Source organism: Grammomys surdaster, unplaced genomic scaffold, assembly GCF_004785775.1.
Source record: "Grammomys surdaster isolate TR1022 unplaced genomic scaffold, NIH_TR_1.0 126278, whole genome shotgun sequence".
NCBI lineage: Eukaryota > Metazoa > Chordata > Mammalia > Rodentia > Muridae > Grammomys > Grammomys surdaster.
Genome location: NW_021621078.1, coordinates 7,053,587 through 7,068,145, shown reverse-complemented (window position 1 = coordinate 7,068,145; position 14,559 = coordinate 7,053,587). Strand labels below are relative to the sequence as shown.

The 14,559-nt window shown below is 49.3% G+C and overlaps 1 protein-coding gene across 2 annotated transcripts; it reads right to left on the bottom strand.

The window, feature by feature from the left end:
* Positions 1 to 4,891: 4,891 nt before the first annotated feature.
* LOC114613962 (rab effector Noc2-like) lies at positions 4,892 to 12,046 on the bottom strand. Of its 2 annotated transcripts, XM_028759425.1 has the most exons (4): positions 11,989 to 12,046; positions 8,879 to 8,986; positions 7,072 to 7,218; positions 4,892 to 5,841 (listed from the first exon to the last, which is right to left on the bottom strand). In XM_028759425.1, the coding sequence occupies exons 1-4, from the start codon at positions 11,995 to 11,997 to the stop codon at positions 5,794 to 5,796; spliced, it is 312 nt and encodes a 103-aa protein (XP_028615258.1). In that variant the 5' UTR covers positions 11,998 to 12,046; the 3' UTR covers positions 4,892 to 5,793. The 2 variants fall into 2 exon arrangements, with proteins under 2 accessions (XP_028615258.1, XP_028615257.1); XM_028759424.1 differs by lacking the exon at positions 11,989 to 12,046 and having other exon boundaries at positions 8,879 to 9,116.
* Positions 12,047 to 14,559: the final 2,513 nt, after the last annotated feature.

Here is a 14,559-nt window from a genome sequence, read left to right as displayed (position 1 = left end):
TTAGGTGTCATGTCTTAGGTGTCATGTCTTAGGTGTCATATCTTAGGGGTCATATCTTAGGTGACCCCTGTAATGACCTCCAAAGGGGTTTCGACCCACAGGCTGAGAACCACTGGCTTAGACAATCCCACTTCTTGCATTACCATATACACATGTGGCTTTTATATGACTTTATAAAATCTAAGAACCACAATGAGAGAATATATATGGCGTCTGTGGTGGTTTGAATGTGCCTGGCCCAGGAAGGGCACTGTTAGGAGGTGTGGTCTTGTGGCCTTGGAGGAGGTGTGCCACTGTAGGGGAGGGGGGACTTTATGACCCTTCTCATAGCTGTCTGAGGAGTCAATCTTCTCCTAGCCGCCTTCAGATAAAGATGTAGAACTTGCTCCCTCCTGCACCATGTCTGCCTGGGTGCTGCCATGTTCCCACCTAGATGGTAATGGACTGAACCGCTGAACCTATAAACCAGCCCTAATTAAATGTCCTTATAAGAGTTGCCTTGGCCATGGTGTCTGTTCACAGCAGAAAAACCCTGAGACAGCGTCTGCCTTCGTGAGACTGTCGTAATTTGCATAGCAGTCTCTGTGAATGTAGGCTGCTTTTGCATCTGTGCTAAGCAGTCCTGAGTTGGGGGCACTAAGTCTAGGAGGTCTGCAGTGCCTCAGCTCCTGCTATAGGCTTAGAGTGCCTCACTGCCGACAGCCCCCCTCCCTGGGTTTGTTAGGTACTTGGTGTGGATGCCTTCCCTCAAAGACTCTAGGGGCCAGCAAGATGGCTGAGTGGGTGAAGCCCTTGCCATGCAAGTGATGGCTTGACTTTGATCTTCTGAACTTATAAAAGTAGAATAGACTCCACGGAGTTGTCCTCCGACCTCATGTGTGCTGTGGCATGTGCACCACCCTATTATACATACTCAAAGATTCCAGTGTTTCAAGTGTCCTGTGACGTTTGCTGATGGTAACCCCTGTCTGTCCCAAGGCCCGAGGCAACCTTGGGGACTTTTAGCTCCTTTGTGTGCACTAGTTTTAATTTTGGATTTTCCAGTTTACATGTGTATGTCATACATGGACAATCCGCTTCATACTTGTGTGTGTTTCATACTCCTGCCTCATGTTCCAATCCAGTAAAACCACATGGCTCCTGATGACCCTAGGGATTCCCTGCCTCTCCCCTGTGTCCCCTGCATCCTCTCTTCTGTTTGGTTTTTCCTGTCTGGTTGGAGTGAATCCTGCAGTAGCTGAGCATGCATAAAAGGTGAAAAAGCCTGAGGACATGCATGCCTGAAAATACCTTTGCTTCTACTCACACTTTTCAGACGTTGGTTAGATATGTCTAGATCAGAAACCACTTCCTCTCAACATTTACAACATGGCTTCTTTGAGTTCTGGCTTTAAATTTTGAAATATTATTTCACAATTTATATATATATATTAATATAGTGTACTTTGATAATACTGTCGCATTATTCTCTCTTATCTCCTTTCTTTTCTGTCCATCTTGTGTGTGTGTGTGAGAGAGAGAGAGAGGAGAGAGGAGAGAGAGAGAGAGAGAGAGAGAGAGAGAGAGAGAGAGAGAGAGAGTCTGTCCCATGTTCCAGGCTGGCAGCATGCCTTCCTGCTATCATAGACTGAAGTCTCTGGAACAATCTCCCTCCCATCAAGTTAGATTCTCTGGTATTTTTGGTCACAGCAGTATATTATGATTACATTAATCAGTTAGTTAATCATGCCATGCTGAGGATTAAACCCGACCCCATGTGTCTTATGCAGGTGTTCTATCGGTGAACTACAGCCTCACTACGCATTTGACTTTTAAAATTTATTTTTTAACAGATACATAACAATATGAGAAGTAATATGTACTTGTAGTGATCTTTGATATTTGAACATTGGTTACACTGTGCAATGTTTAAATCAGGTTTAAATGTCTACCTTTCACTCTTTACTATTTTTCTTTTATAATTTTTTATTTAGGGTGGATGTGATGGCACACATCTTTAATCCCAGCACTTGGGAGGCAGAGGCAGGTGGACCTCTGTGAGTTTGAGGCCAGCCTGGTCTACAGAGAGAGTTCCAGGACAGCCAGAGTTACATAATGAAAACATATCACCAAAAAAATATTTTTTTTAACTTTATGCATATGGGTCTTTTGCATGTTATCTGTGCATCAAGTATATGCAGTACCCACAGAATCCAGGAGAGGACATTGGATCTCCTGGAACTGGAGTTACAGATTTTGTGAGTCACCATGGGGGTGCTGGGAACTGAACCCAGGTCCTCAACAAGTACAGCAAGTGCTTTTAAACGGTGGAGTCCTCTCTCCAACCTTCATCTTTTCCATGCTGGGGGAGTGTGTGTGTGTGTGTGTGTATGTGTGTGTGTGCAGGTGCTGTGGGGTTGGATCTCCTGGAGCTGGAGTTGCAGGCGGTTGTGAGCCACCTGACATGGGTGCTGGGACTGGAACCAGATCTTCTGGAAGAGCAGGAGGTGCTAAGTAATCGCTCCAGCCCCTCACCATCTCCCAGTGATGAAAACAGTCCTCTAGCCTTTTGAACTGTGGGGCTCCTCTGCAGTCACCCTGCTGTGCAGAGGCAGCCAAGGTTCCCTGCTCCAGTCCACCAACTTCTGCGGCCAGCTAGGAAATACTGAGTCCTTGAGTCGTTTTCTCTCCTCTGTGGTTTTTCATTTTTGATTTACTTTACTATGTGTATACCTCAGTGCATGAGGGTGTTCACAGTGTCCAGAAGAGGGCATTGATTCCCGGGCTGAAGATTGTGAGCTGCTACCCAAGGGTGCTGGGAACCAAACTCTGTAAAAGCCACAAGCACTCTGAGCCGTCCCTCCAGCCCCTAATGCTCAGGGTCCTCTCAACACTTCTGCCCTTTGATTTTTTGTTTTGAAAGTTCCCTTAGCTAGAAGTTGGACTTTCTATATTGCTGGAGTTTTCTGTTAGCCCCCTTTATCCCTGCCACGCCCTACTGTGAGACCGAGTCTCACGTAGCCCAGGCTGGTTTCGAATTTGCTATGTAGCTAAAGATGAGCTTGAATATCTCCTCCTGCCTCTACTTCCCGAGAGGTGGGGTTATAGGTGTGTGCTGCCTTGCCTAGTTTGATGCAGTGCTAGAGACATACCTAGATTTCTAACAACTGGGCTCCATCCCCAGAACTTTTACACTTCTGTTTTTAGTGTTTCGTTTCCTGGGAAAATATCTCCTCCTCATCTTCCGTTCCTTATTTTAAATTTTAAAATTTATCTTGTTACACAGAAGTCAATTTCAGGAGTATTGCTTCTTATGTGCTCTTCTTCTTCTTCTTTTTTTAATATTTTTTTTATTTTTTAGCTAGGGTCTCTCATTGGCCTGGGATTTGGTAAGTAGGTTAGGCTGGTAGGCACTAGCAAGCCTTGGGGATGTGCCTGTCTCTGCACCCCCTCCCCCTGCACTGGGGCGACAATGCCTCTGTGCTCAGCTATTTCACATGGGTTCTGGAGATCAAACTGGGGTCCCCTTCTTGTGGCATGGCAGTGATCGAATCCTCTTCCCAGTCCCTCTACTAATATGTTTTTAATGTTGGAGAACATTAACTTTTCTTAAAATATCATTGTTGCCATGAATTTTCCATTTTTGGTAGCACAAGGGATGCACACACAACAGGCAAAAGGCTAACTTTGGTGGCGCCCCGCCTCTGGCCTCCTCCTTCATTTTCTTGTTTCTTGCAGTACTATCTTCGGAGGATCTAAGTTTTTCCTCTTCTAAGCTGGATGCTCTAGGCTTTTGTTTTTAGCCAGGCTCTGAGAGTCTTTGCCTGTTCCCACCATATATAAACAATGCTGGCTGGCTGCTCTCTGCATGTGAATGGGGCCTACAGACTGGGGTTCTCCCCAGTGGAGAATGAGGAGAGACTCACTGTCTGGGGACCCCAAGGTAATGCCAGGATCCATCATTGGCTCACCAGAGAAACTCAAGTGCTTTGGGTGAGGGAAGGTAGCCTGACTGTCAGGCAAAGGTCTGTTTTCTGATCATTGTAGGTTTCAGTAAGGGACCTTACCCAGCCTCTGGCTGTGCTTGGCTCTCTAAACTACATTTCTAGTTCAACTCTGGCTAGCAGTTGAACCTGTTACAGGATCAGGAAGGACAGTGACCAGGCCGTGTGAATAAGGAGTCCATGGGGTAGGTATGGGGTCAGGAGAGCGTGAAGGGGATGAGGCCAGGGCTTGCTCTCCATTCGTTTTTTTGCAGTGTTGGGAGTCGAATGCCTCACACACTCTAGATAAGGACTTCCCCCCAACCACAGGCCCTGTGGCCAATTGTTAAAAACAAAACAGTACTTTTGAGACCCTTGGTGAACCTCCTAGTCCCTCCAGGTTCTGAGTTTTCTAGGGACGATGCAAAGCAAGTGGGCAGGTTTGTGATCGGTTCCTCCCATCTGAATCTTGGGATCTTGGGAGTTAGGGCAGCTGATGATGGACACATCTTCTTTTTTTTTTGTCCCCCCCCCACCATGGACATGTCTTCATGTCACGTCTTTTTAGTTTCCCAAATCGCTCTCATTCCCTCCTACCCCTTTGTCTTTGTAGTTTAATCCACTTTCAGTCCTTCATGTCCTGTTGCATGGGACAGAAGAAATGATTCTCGTGCCCAGTCTATCCTATGCAGCCAGAAGTCAATGTCTATTTAGGACCCATTTTGATTAGTGCGGGGGGGGGGGGGCGCGGGTGGGCGGGCTGGATGTGCTGTTAGGTTGGGAGGTGCACTGAGACTCTGATCTGGCTGGTTTCTCTTGCTCGGGAATTAGAAGGGTTTCAGTGAATCATTGCTTCCTATTTCAGTCTATCCACTGCTATCCCAATACAGGTCGGAATGTGGGGATTGTGGTCCTTGGAAGAGAGAGGCTCCACAAAAATTCTCATGTTTATTATGTTAGTGCTGATGTGTTACATGTTACAGGGAAGTGATAAGTTTGTCTTCCGCCAGCAGCAACAGGCAAAAGGCTAACTTTGGTGGCCTTGGAGAGAAAGCCCTCCAAGGAGGAAGGGACAGTAGTGGGAGGGGGGTGGAACTGGACTCAAGGAAGGAAGGGCATAGGACGCCTCCCCACCCCCACCCCAGGGAGGGGTTTTCCAGAAGCATCTGTATTTTGAATATTTTTCACACCTTCTCTGGCTTTAGAATTTGAAACTCCCAGGCTGGGCCAGCATGAGGCAGGGTTTTAATGTCTTAGGGGGAGCTGTGTTTCAGGGTGGAACAAAAACCCAGAGGCCAAAAGGGGCTTCAGGGAAACCTCAAAGCTGGATTTAACTCAGCTCCTGGACTAGCCTCGGGGAAAATAGGGCCCTGCTCTGGCCTCCATCAGTTGAAGAGAGAAAGGAGCGGGTGCTCCAAGCTTGCGGTGGGGTGGGGTGGGGTGGGGGCGGGTTGCTCAGCTCTGCAGGGTCACACTGAGGGTTAGATTTCTCCTCATTAAATTCAAAGAAAGCCCTGTGTGGTTCTACCCAAACTTCAGTGCATATAGGAAGGCCTTCCCAGCCCAACCCAAGACCAGAGCGAATCGAGACATGACTGGGGTGGGGGAGGGGCAATAAATAAAGGTGGGGTGCTGAGTGAGATAGTCGATAAGGCACTACAGGGTGGGGGCAAGCATGCTCAGTCCCCAAATACTGGCTTGTTGAGTTGGAGGTCAAGGTATCATGGAGCTTTGTGAGGCCTCAAGAACCTTCAGAGAGGAGCTCCGGTGGGTTGGCCCTGTTGTCTCTCTCTGAATCTTCCTCTGGAGAATTTGCCTCAGCTTAGGGATGTCAGCTGGCCATCTCAGTAGCGGGGAGTTGCCCATGTATGTCTTTTGCCTTTGGAAGAGAGAGAAAAAGACCACTGAGTAGTGAGTGAGTAGGGGTGGCTTTTCCCCCAGTGACAGCCCAGCTTTGGGATGAAATAGATGTGACAAGGCAGGGCCTTCCTGCACCCATGGCTGCCTGAGCACTGGGAGGATCCAGGGTTGGCCTGGGGCAGAGAAAGCCAGGGTACCAGCCAGCACTGTTCTGCTGTGCCGTGTGCTCACAAGCTGGTTCTCTGCACCTGTGTGCTTCAGTCAGTCTGTCCAAAGGCAGGTATGTGCAACAGTGACCTCAGTATGCCAGGAGGAGCCTTGGACCCAGGAAGAAACACGCCTTGTCCATTCTCTGGGAAACATAACCCCACTGTTGTTACTGGACAGGGCAGAGATGGCTCTTGCCACCCTGTGAAGGACACTTCAGTGAGAGCGGACTGCAGTGGTCTCATGGCCTATGTCTGACTATTGTCACTCTCTAGCACTGCACAGGTTTAGTGCTGGTGTGTGCAAACACACGGCTGAGTGTGTCAGGGCTGCGACTAGATCCCATCCTGGGGCTGTAGAGAGGGTCCCCAGACCTGACTACTGGTATCTCCTTCCCAGTGACCTGTGGAACAGGGAGTGGGATGGTTAATGGGGTGCACACAGGCTGCATGAGGGGCACATCAGGTGCTGTTTCATGTATGTGTCTATGGGCCTCTGGCCAGGGTTGCCCAGACTAGCTGGGGCAGGTCTTTAAAGGAGTCTGTGCCTTTTCTGGTTCGTGAATGATGCTCTCATGTTGGGCCAGTGAGCACCAGGCAGGGTAAGAGCATTGCTTACTACACCTATCCCACGGGAACACCAAAGCTCCCAGAAAGCCGCCCTTGGAGGTAGTAGATGCCATACATCCCCAGATCTCCCTCCCAGGATTCAGGCTGGCATTGGCTTGCTCGGCCATGGAGCAGGGGTCTGGAGGATAAGGACAGACCTGACTCCACTCTTTCCAGCTCAGGCTGGGCTCAGTGAGAACTGCCTGCAGCTATTAGGAGCCAGGGAAGATGGACAAGTGACAGGGAAGCAGAGATGGCACCATTCTGAGTCCCTCTGGTCAAAGCTGGCCAAGATGGGTCTGGCTGACCTTTGTTCCCCACTGCCTGGCACAGAGCTCAGTAAACATGAAGAACTGAAAATGTCACCGGCCACTAGGGGAGGGAGGAGGGGATGAAGATGCTGCTTGGACAAACAGAGCCAAGGTAGTACTCACCGGGTACCCTGGGCTCAGTCCGGGCTGGGGTGTCTCCCTGTGGCTCTGTAGCACCTGCCCCAGCCTCACTGCCCAGACTGCTCTGGCTGCCCGAAAGATGGCTGGGTGGGCGGGCAGGCCCCATCCTGGGTGACTCCATGCTGCCACCTGCAAGGAGACCATGTGTGAATAGGAAGAGCAAAAGGCTGGCCAAATCTTTTCTGGAATTGTGGGTAGTAAATATGGACTGTCTGCTTATTGGTCCCCACCCACACGCCTGCCTGTTGTAGCCAGACCTGTGCTCTCTGCTGCTTGACCTGAGCTACACTAGAGCAACAGAATGGGCTCTTCCCCTAACTAACAAATTACTGATAAGAAAATTGGCAACTAGTAGCTTTTCCTACCTTCACAGAGTGAGGGGTGGGGAGAAGGAATGTATGTGTCTGGTAACTTGGTGAGGAGAGACAGTATTAAGATGCCACCTTTAACTACTAAGGACTCCTAAATCCTATATGTGTTTGTGGTTTTGTGTTTAAGTGATGAAACTGGAGGGGAGTGGTCAGACCATGAGGGCGATGGGAACAGAGGAACTGCCGTGCGGTGTCTAAGAAAGTGTAGTGGGGCTGGGGAAATGGCTCAGTGGATTGAAAAACGGTACTTGCCAACAAGCCTGACATGCTGGGTTTGATCCCCAGACCCACACGGTGGAAGGAGAGAACTGACTCTCATAGGTTGTTCCATGGCCTTTACACAAGCTGTGGCCTCCAAAAGGAAGCACTAACTGGAAGGAGGAGATCATAAGGCATATATGTATGAGGGTAGCACTGTCAAACCTACACCTTACTCAAGATGGTCTTACCCAGCTAAGAGTTGGTGTGGAGGGAGGGCCTGGAACCATCATGGAGGAGGAGGAACAAGCTTTTCCTGAAACCAAGGTTGGCAGGCAATTTATACATTTTCCTAAACTTGGGAAACTTAAGGAGGATTCTGAAGGCGCATCTGGGCTCTGTGGGAAAGAGCACCATAATCAACTAGTAATGTCTGCCATGGCACAGGATGGAGATGGTACAGTGTGCATGGCAGGCATTTGGTACTTCTGGCTTAGCCCAATCTTTCATTCCCAACAAGGATTCCGGTCATGGTCTTAGCTTTGGGACAGTACGTCAAGTCACTTCATTCCAGTTTAGGGCAGTTATTGTAGGGCTCACTCTTTATACAGTAAAATCAGCCTCCCTGAAACTTCCTTCAAAGGTCCTAGTTGTGACCCAGGAAGACATGAAGAAGCAGGTGCTTTTCTCAGAAGACCATTCTTGTGCTTAAAGAGATGAACAGCCCTTCCATTTCCCTTCGCTGTGCTCCTACCTCATTGTCCAGGTTAACTGATGTCAAGAGTCACAAAATGAGCTCAACCTGAGAAGGGATTTTGGAGATGGCCTGTTCTACCTCATTTGTGTTGAGGAGGCCATATGTGATGTCATATGATAGTCAGGAGGTGATGACATATGCCAGGGACCCCACTGCAGTTGTATGGCACAAGGACAGTGGTTCAGGGAACTGTACTTTACTTAATTTCTGTATCTTTTGTCCTTCACAAGGTGAACTGAGCAATGTTCACCAGGGTGTTTCCTAGGAAGAGAAGCGGGCTGCTGGCCCCGCCTCATCCTTTACATACAGAGGAGCCTGGCCTCTTTGGTTCTGCTGAACCTCCAGGCTCACTCCTTTCTAGGGACAGTTTACAGATACCAGTGGAGAGGCTGCCACCAAAGAAACCAAAAAGCCACTCAGCACCTCAGGCCTGGAAACAAACAGCTGATTTCTCCACACTTACCTGAGTCCCCTCTAGGCTTGTCACCCGTTGTGCCCTTGACCCCAGAGGGCATGGGTCTGTCCTCCAGGCTGGAGGAGCTGAGATCTGAGTCACTGTCACTGGAAACCACTGGCACAGACAGACAGACAGAAGAGGTCATGATTATTTCTCCTGCTTAGACAGAGTGGGGCAGGGCAGGCCTCCTTCCTGCCACCACCAAGTGGCCTAGAATTTCAGCCCTTTTGTCTGGGGCATGAGAAACAATGGAAAGGCCTAGGGGCTCCTTGCCACCAGCTAAGGAGGATGGACCCCACATGCCCAGTACCATCAGGGAGGGCTCTTGCCTTCGCTAGCCATCTTCATGAACATCATGGCATCCCTGTGGGCTGGATCTCTTTTGCTTGGTAGAAATGGATGACCACTTTTGATGTAGCCACAGGGACTCTGAGGCCTCCATCTGGCTGCACTGAACATCCAGTCCATAGTTTCATGGAGAAGAAACTGAACTCACAAAAGCTTCAGATTGGTAGGGAATAGTCTCACAGGCAGGAGACTGGGGCATGTGCCCATGACAGTCAGTAAGGATGATGGACTCCTAACACTGGAAGACTAGCTGAGGTTCCTAACCACTTAACTCTCCTTCATCAGGACCCTGGTAGAGAGCTAGCCTGCATCCTCTTCAGCCATCACACAGCACAGTGGGGTGACATGAACGGGGAGGAGAGAGGGCTCAGAGGGAGCTCTCAGTGAACACCCTCGTTTCTGCACTCAACACCATATTTGGCTGGTTCATCGACCGTGGGCGTCATAATACAGGATATATTCATCCTTCAAACGTTCTATTTTAATTTAAGCAGGGATGTACATCCATGTGCCAACCTTCTGAGGCAGGCCCTGGCTGCTTCTCTGACAAGGGCCCATGTGGCCCAACCTGTACCATGGCCTGTGACCCTGGTTCATGTCAGTGGAGACTAAAGACCCTGGGAAATAGAACCGAGAGCAGAATCTTACTAGTTTTTTTTTTTTCATATCTTCCTTCTGCTTTTTGCAGTTGGCCTGCCCACGCCTAATTCAATAGATTAAAAAAAAAAAGAGGCAAGTCGCTCCTTCAAGACTTTTATGAAATCTTGGTTTTAATGAAACAGCTCTGGCCTCTTTTCTGACTCTCTTGATTAATTTACATGGCATGTAACTAAGTTATAATAAAGATAATAAGTAGATGTGAGGTCAAAGGTAACCAGCTCTCTGAGAGGTGGCTGACTGGGGTCACAAAGCAGGAGGTTCAGAGCCCGGGCTTTCCTTTCGAAAGCAAAGTGTGGTTTTGAGGGAGGTGGAAGGTGAGGTCTTCACAGAGCACCAGGCTTTCAGTAAGAGCATCTTCCTCCTCCCAACTCTTAGCCAGAGGTTTCATCTTGGGGAAGGTGAGAACAGAACAGACCATCAAGGCCGGGGATCAGGGTCCTGCGGAGCGGCAAGCTCCTCCTGGAGCTGAGCTCTGTCTCCTGAGACTGCAGTGAGGCACCACCAGAGGAAGTGCTTGATGATCACTTAGGAAAACTGACTGTAGGTATAGGTAGGAGAAATGGGTTTCCCACCAGGTGTCCTGGATCCAGAACCTTCTAGAAAGTCTTTGTGTCTTAGCATATGCCACCTTTTGGCTGAGGGACTCATGTCACAAAAACAAGGAGCTAAAGTTGGAGCTGGCTAAATACTTCACCTTTAAGAGTCTTAGCTCTGGGCTCTTCAATGCCAAGCAGCCAGCACACAGTAGGTGCTTTATGCAGGTCTGATAATGATATAGTATTGGCCTTGATTTGGTCTTCATGCCCTTAGTTTTACCACCCAAATGGATTTTTTTTTTTTTTTGAGACAGGATGGCCTTGAATTGCCAAGGATGGTTGAATTTTTAATCCACCTGCCTCCACTACTTGCATGCTGGGAATTTGAATATTTTGGTTTTTCGAGACTGGGTTTCTCTGTGTGGCCCTGGCTGTCCTGGAAATCACTCTGTAGACCAGGCTGGCCTCGAACTCAGAAATCCACCTGCCTCTGCCTCCCAAGTGCTGGGATTAAAGGCGTGTACCACCACCGCCTGGCTTGAAGATTTATTTTTAGTGTGTGTATGTGTCTGTGCACATCATTGTAGGTATACACACATGAATGCAGAGTGCCCATGAAGGTCAGAGGATTTGGATCCCTCTGAAGTTGGAATTATGGGAAGCTGTGAGCCTCCTGAGGTGGTCTTTGGTCCTATACAAGAGCACTATACAGGCTTAAAACAGAGCTATCTCTCCAGCCCACAACAGCCTAGTTTTGTGATGCCGGGGCTCATATCCAGGTCTTTATGCATGCATGCCAGGCAAGCACCCACCAGTTGGGTTACCTCACTAGTGCCCTTCAATAGAAGTTGAATCTGTTGCCTCCTGACCAAGAGCACTAGATGCCCTTCCTCCCTCCAAGGCCTTCCCTCATCTCACCAGGATGACTGTGACAGTCTCCTGTGGGTGTGTCTGTCAGTTCTCCTCATGCACCGCCAGGGTGTTCTGGCTAACAGAGATCCCATCATCTAGAGGGCCACGCCCACACTCCTGTCCATCAAGGGAAGGTTTGTGTGCACTTCCTGTTTCTGAGTGATGAATGTGTCTGTCCCTGGCTTTTCCTCTGCTTCAGCCTCTGACCCTTTTCTGTTCTTGGTCCCCCTCTCATATGCCACTGGCAAGACTCCCGATTTGGCTGTTGATGACACAGAACGAAGAAGAAGAGGGGTGGGGGTGGGTTCATGTGCCCCTCCTGGTTCATGAGAATTGTAGGTAAGAACCTGACTTGCTTTTTTAGTTCCTTTTCAGGTTGGGACTGAACGTGAATCCATGGGGACCAGACCCTAAGGCATCACTGCTACAAACACGTCGTTTTTGACTCATTGCTGGGCTGACTAAACACTAACCCCATGGGTCCTCAGACACAGGAGGTGGGAGGTGGTGGGCAGGAAGTGGGGCTGCTTAAGACACCTGGAACAAGTAGCTTTCCATGCCTCCCAACCCCCCTGCATTGGGACAATACAGGAACAGAGGATGGCAGCTAGCTAATGCTAGTGGAGGTAGGATGGTCCCTGTGAAGAGTTGGTGACTAACCTCCACCATGGTCTCTCCATCTTTCTGGCAGAGACATTCACGATGATCTATCAGTGCTTCCTGACATGGAATATTCCATCTTCCTTGTGGCGGGTCTGGAGACTTAGGCAATTAGGAACTCAGCTTGGCACAGGGCTGTAAGATGCTCAGTGACACCTGCATCCCTTAGTGCCAGTAAACAAATGCCAAGGGGCAGGGACAGTGGGGTTGGATGTCCCAGGAGTTGGTTACAGTGTAACCCCTTGCATTCTGTCATCTATTGTACATGTTCCAAGAGGGGGCCTGGGAGCAGGCTCAAACTGCTAGACAGGGTTTATGGAGACGGCACAGCCCAGAGTGAGGGGAGGGCGCCATGTCACCTGGGTGTCAAGGATGGTTATGCTGTACAAGGGTTAAAAGAAATCACAGAAATAAATTCCAGAAAGCTTCCTCTAGCTACTGTCATTTGACTAGTCTCCTGTGACAGAGCCCAAAGGTTCAGCCATGGAAAAGGGAGAACGGCCTCTAGTGATAATCTCACAATGGGACTGCAAAGCAGGGACCAGTTGAAAATACTCATTTCTTACAGACACACTGTCCCTTGCCTGGCCTCTTTGTACCCAGAGTTTTAAGCTAGACCAGGCTTGGGTATTGTGTATATATGTGTGTGTGTGTATGCATGTATGTGCTGTGCATACACAGAAGTCTGAGGTTGGTGTTGAGTGTATTCCTCTATCACTACATTTTTTTTTTTTGAGACTCAGAGGCCAGGAGCTTATCAGATCAGCAAGACTATTGGACCAGCAAGCCCTGTACCTGTCTGTCTCCCCCTCCCAGTGCTAGGTTTACAGGTGGGCACCACTGTGTCAACTTTTCACATGGGTGCTGGGGCGAGAACTTGGGTCCTCATGCCTGTGCAGCAAACACTGCTGTCAGAACAATCTGCCCAGCCTCATGCCTGGGGATTTAAGCTGGGGCTTGGCCATAGCCATCAGGTCTACGTGCTGAAGACTCATCCCATTTCCAATCTGCTCTTGTAAAGCAAAAGAAGGCAGTGTTGGCTAGCAGGTGGCCACTTCCAGTCACTGGGGGAAAAACAGAGAGGAGGCTGCATGTTACGAGGGCCTTGCAAATATGTCACCAAGTTGCAGAAGCTTCTTCTAGTGGTCATAGAAGCAGCCTTTTCTCTTCCCTGTCCCTGTAAACCCCAAACATGGGGGAATTTGCCACCTATGTTGCTTGCCCTCTGAACAGTGACCAGGACTAGAAATCTTCCAGGATCTGAATGAAGCTTTTAGGCTCATAAACCTTTGGCCTCTGTTCTTCCATCCTCTGCAAATTGCTCGGCATGTCTGGAGGCAGTATCTGTGACAGGCCAGGGAGTGAGCGCTTGCTTTCTACCTATGCTTTGGCTTTTAGACAAAGTAGGAAAACCCTGGGAGACCCTAGTCTGAGAGCCTGTAGAAGAGGTCTTCTTACCCAGACTCATAAGGCCCCACCATGAGGCCTCCCCTCTCGGTTTCCTTCACAGCTGGCTACCTGACTTCCTGATCCACTTGTTGGAGAGCCTGATCTTCCTGAGATTTCCCCATCATGATGGGCCCTCAACCTCAGCAGTGGCTGGGTAGCTTAGAGCTAACCTGGCCTGTTTCTCTGGGAATGGGCAGGTTTTTTTTCCCCCCTCTCTAGTTCATTCTTGGATGGATTTGCAATTTGACTGTCACCATGGAAACTCTTGAGTTTTGGTACATGAGGCAGGTTGGGGGTGGGGTGGGAACTCTTTCTTTTTGGAAAATCTCCCTTGAATGCCTCACAGGACACATGTGGCAGCTGCCAACCTGGCTGGGATGGCTCAGGGAACAGGGATGGCAGACGAGGATCTGGGGACTCGTCTCCAGACTCTGCTTAGCCATTACCTCTTCTCCATGATCCTAGGCACCTCTTCAAGATTCATGTCAAAACCCAAGAGACTGACCCAACAGCTACCTCTATTGACTTAGTGTGAGGTCAGCTCAGTAGTGGGCAAGCTGCTGATGTCCCTATCTGATTGAAAAGTCGGGTAACCATCCTCCTATCCTGAACCATGCCATATCCACCTACCCAGTGCAAAGATGGTGGCAGGCTGTGAGCTTGGGAGACCCTGGGGAGCAGTGGCTGCTCTGCTCCAGGGAGCCCAAAGTCTCCAGAAGCTTTGGGAGTTAGGGAAGTAGGAAGATTCTTCCAACATCCTGCCAAGAAGCAGCAGATGGTGGGAAATTTTGCATACTAAAAACAACAAAAATATTTTTAACGTAAAGGAAAGACAGTTAGGCCTTGAGGAGGGCAAAGGAACCCCCAACAAACCCTCCTGGGCCACTAAATTGGCACAGCACAGATGCAGTTGGCCCTGCCAGGATGGCTTTGCTCTCATACTCAGGAATAGGTGTGTGTGTGTGTGTGTGTGTGTGTGTGTGTGTGTGTCCCTGTTTGGGTGGCAGCAGGTGGGGATCATGGAATGGTGATGAAGTGCCCCTGAAGCAGACTTGGGTTTGTGTCAATCCCAGCCCTGCACCCTTAGGCTGTTTTCTTTACCTATTTATGTTCCATGGAGAC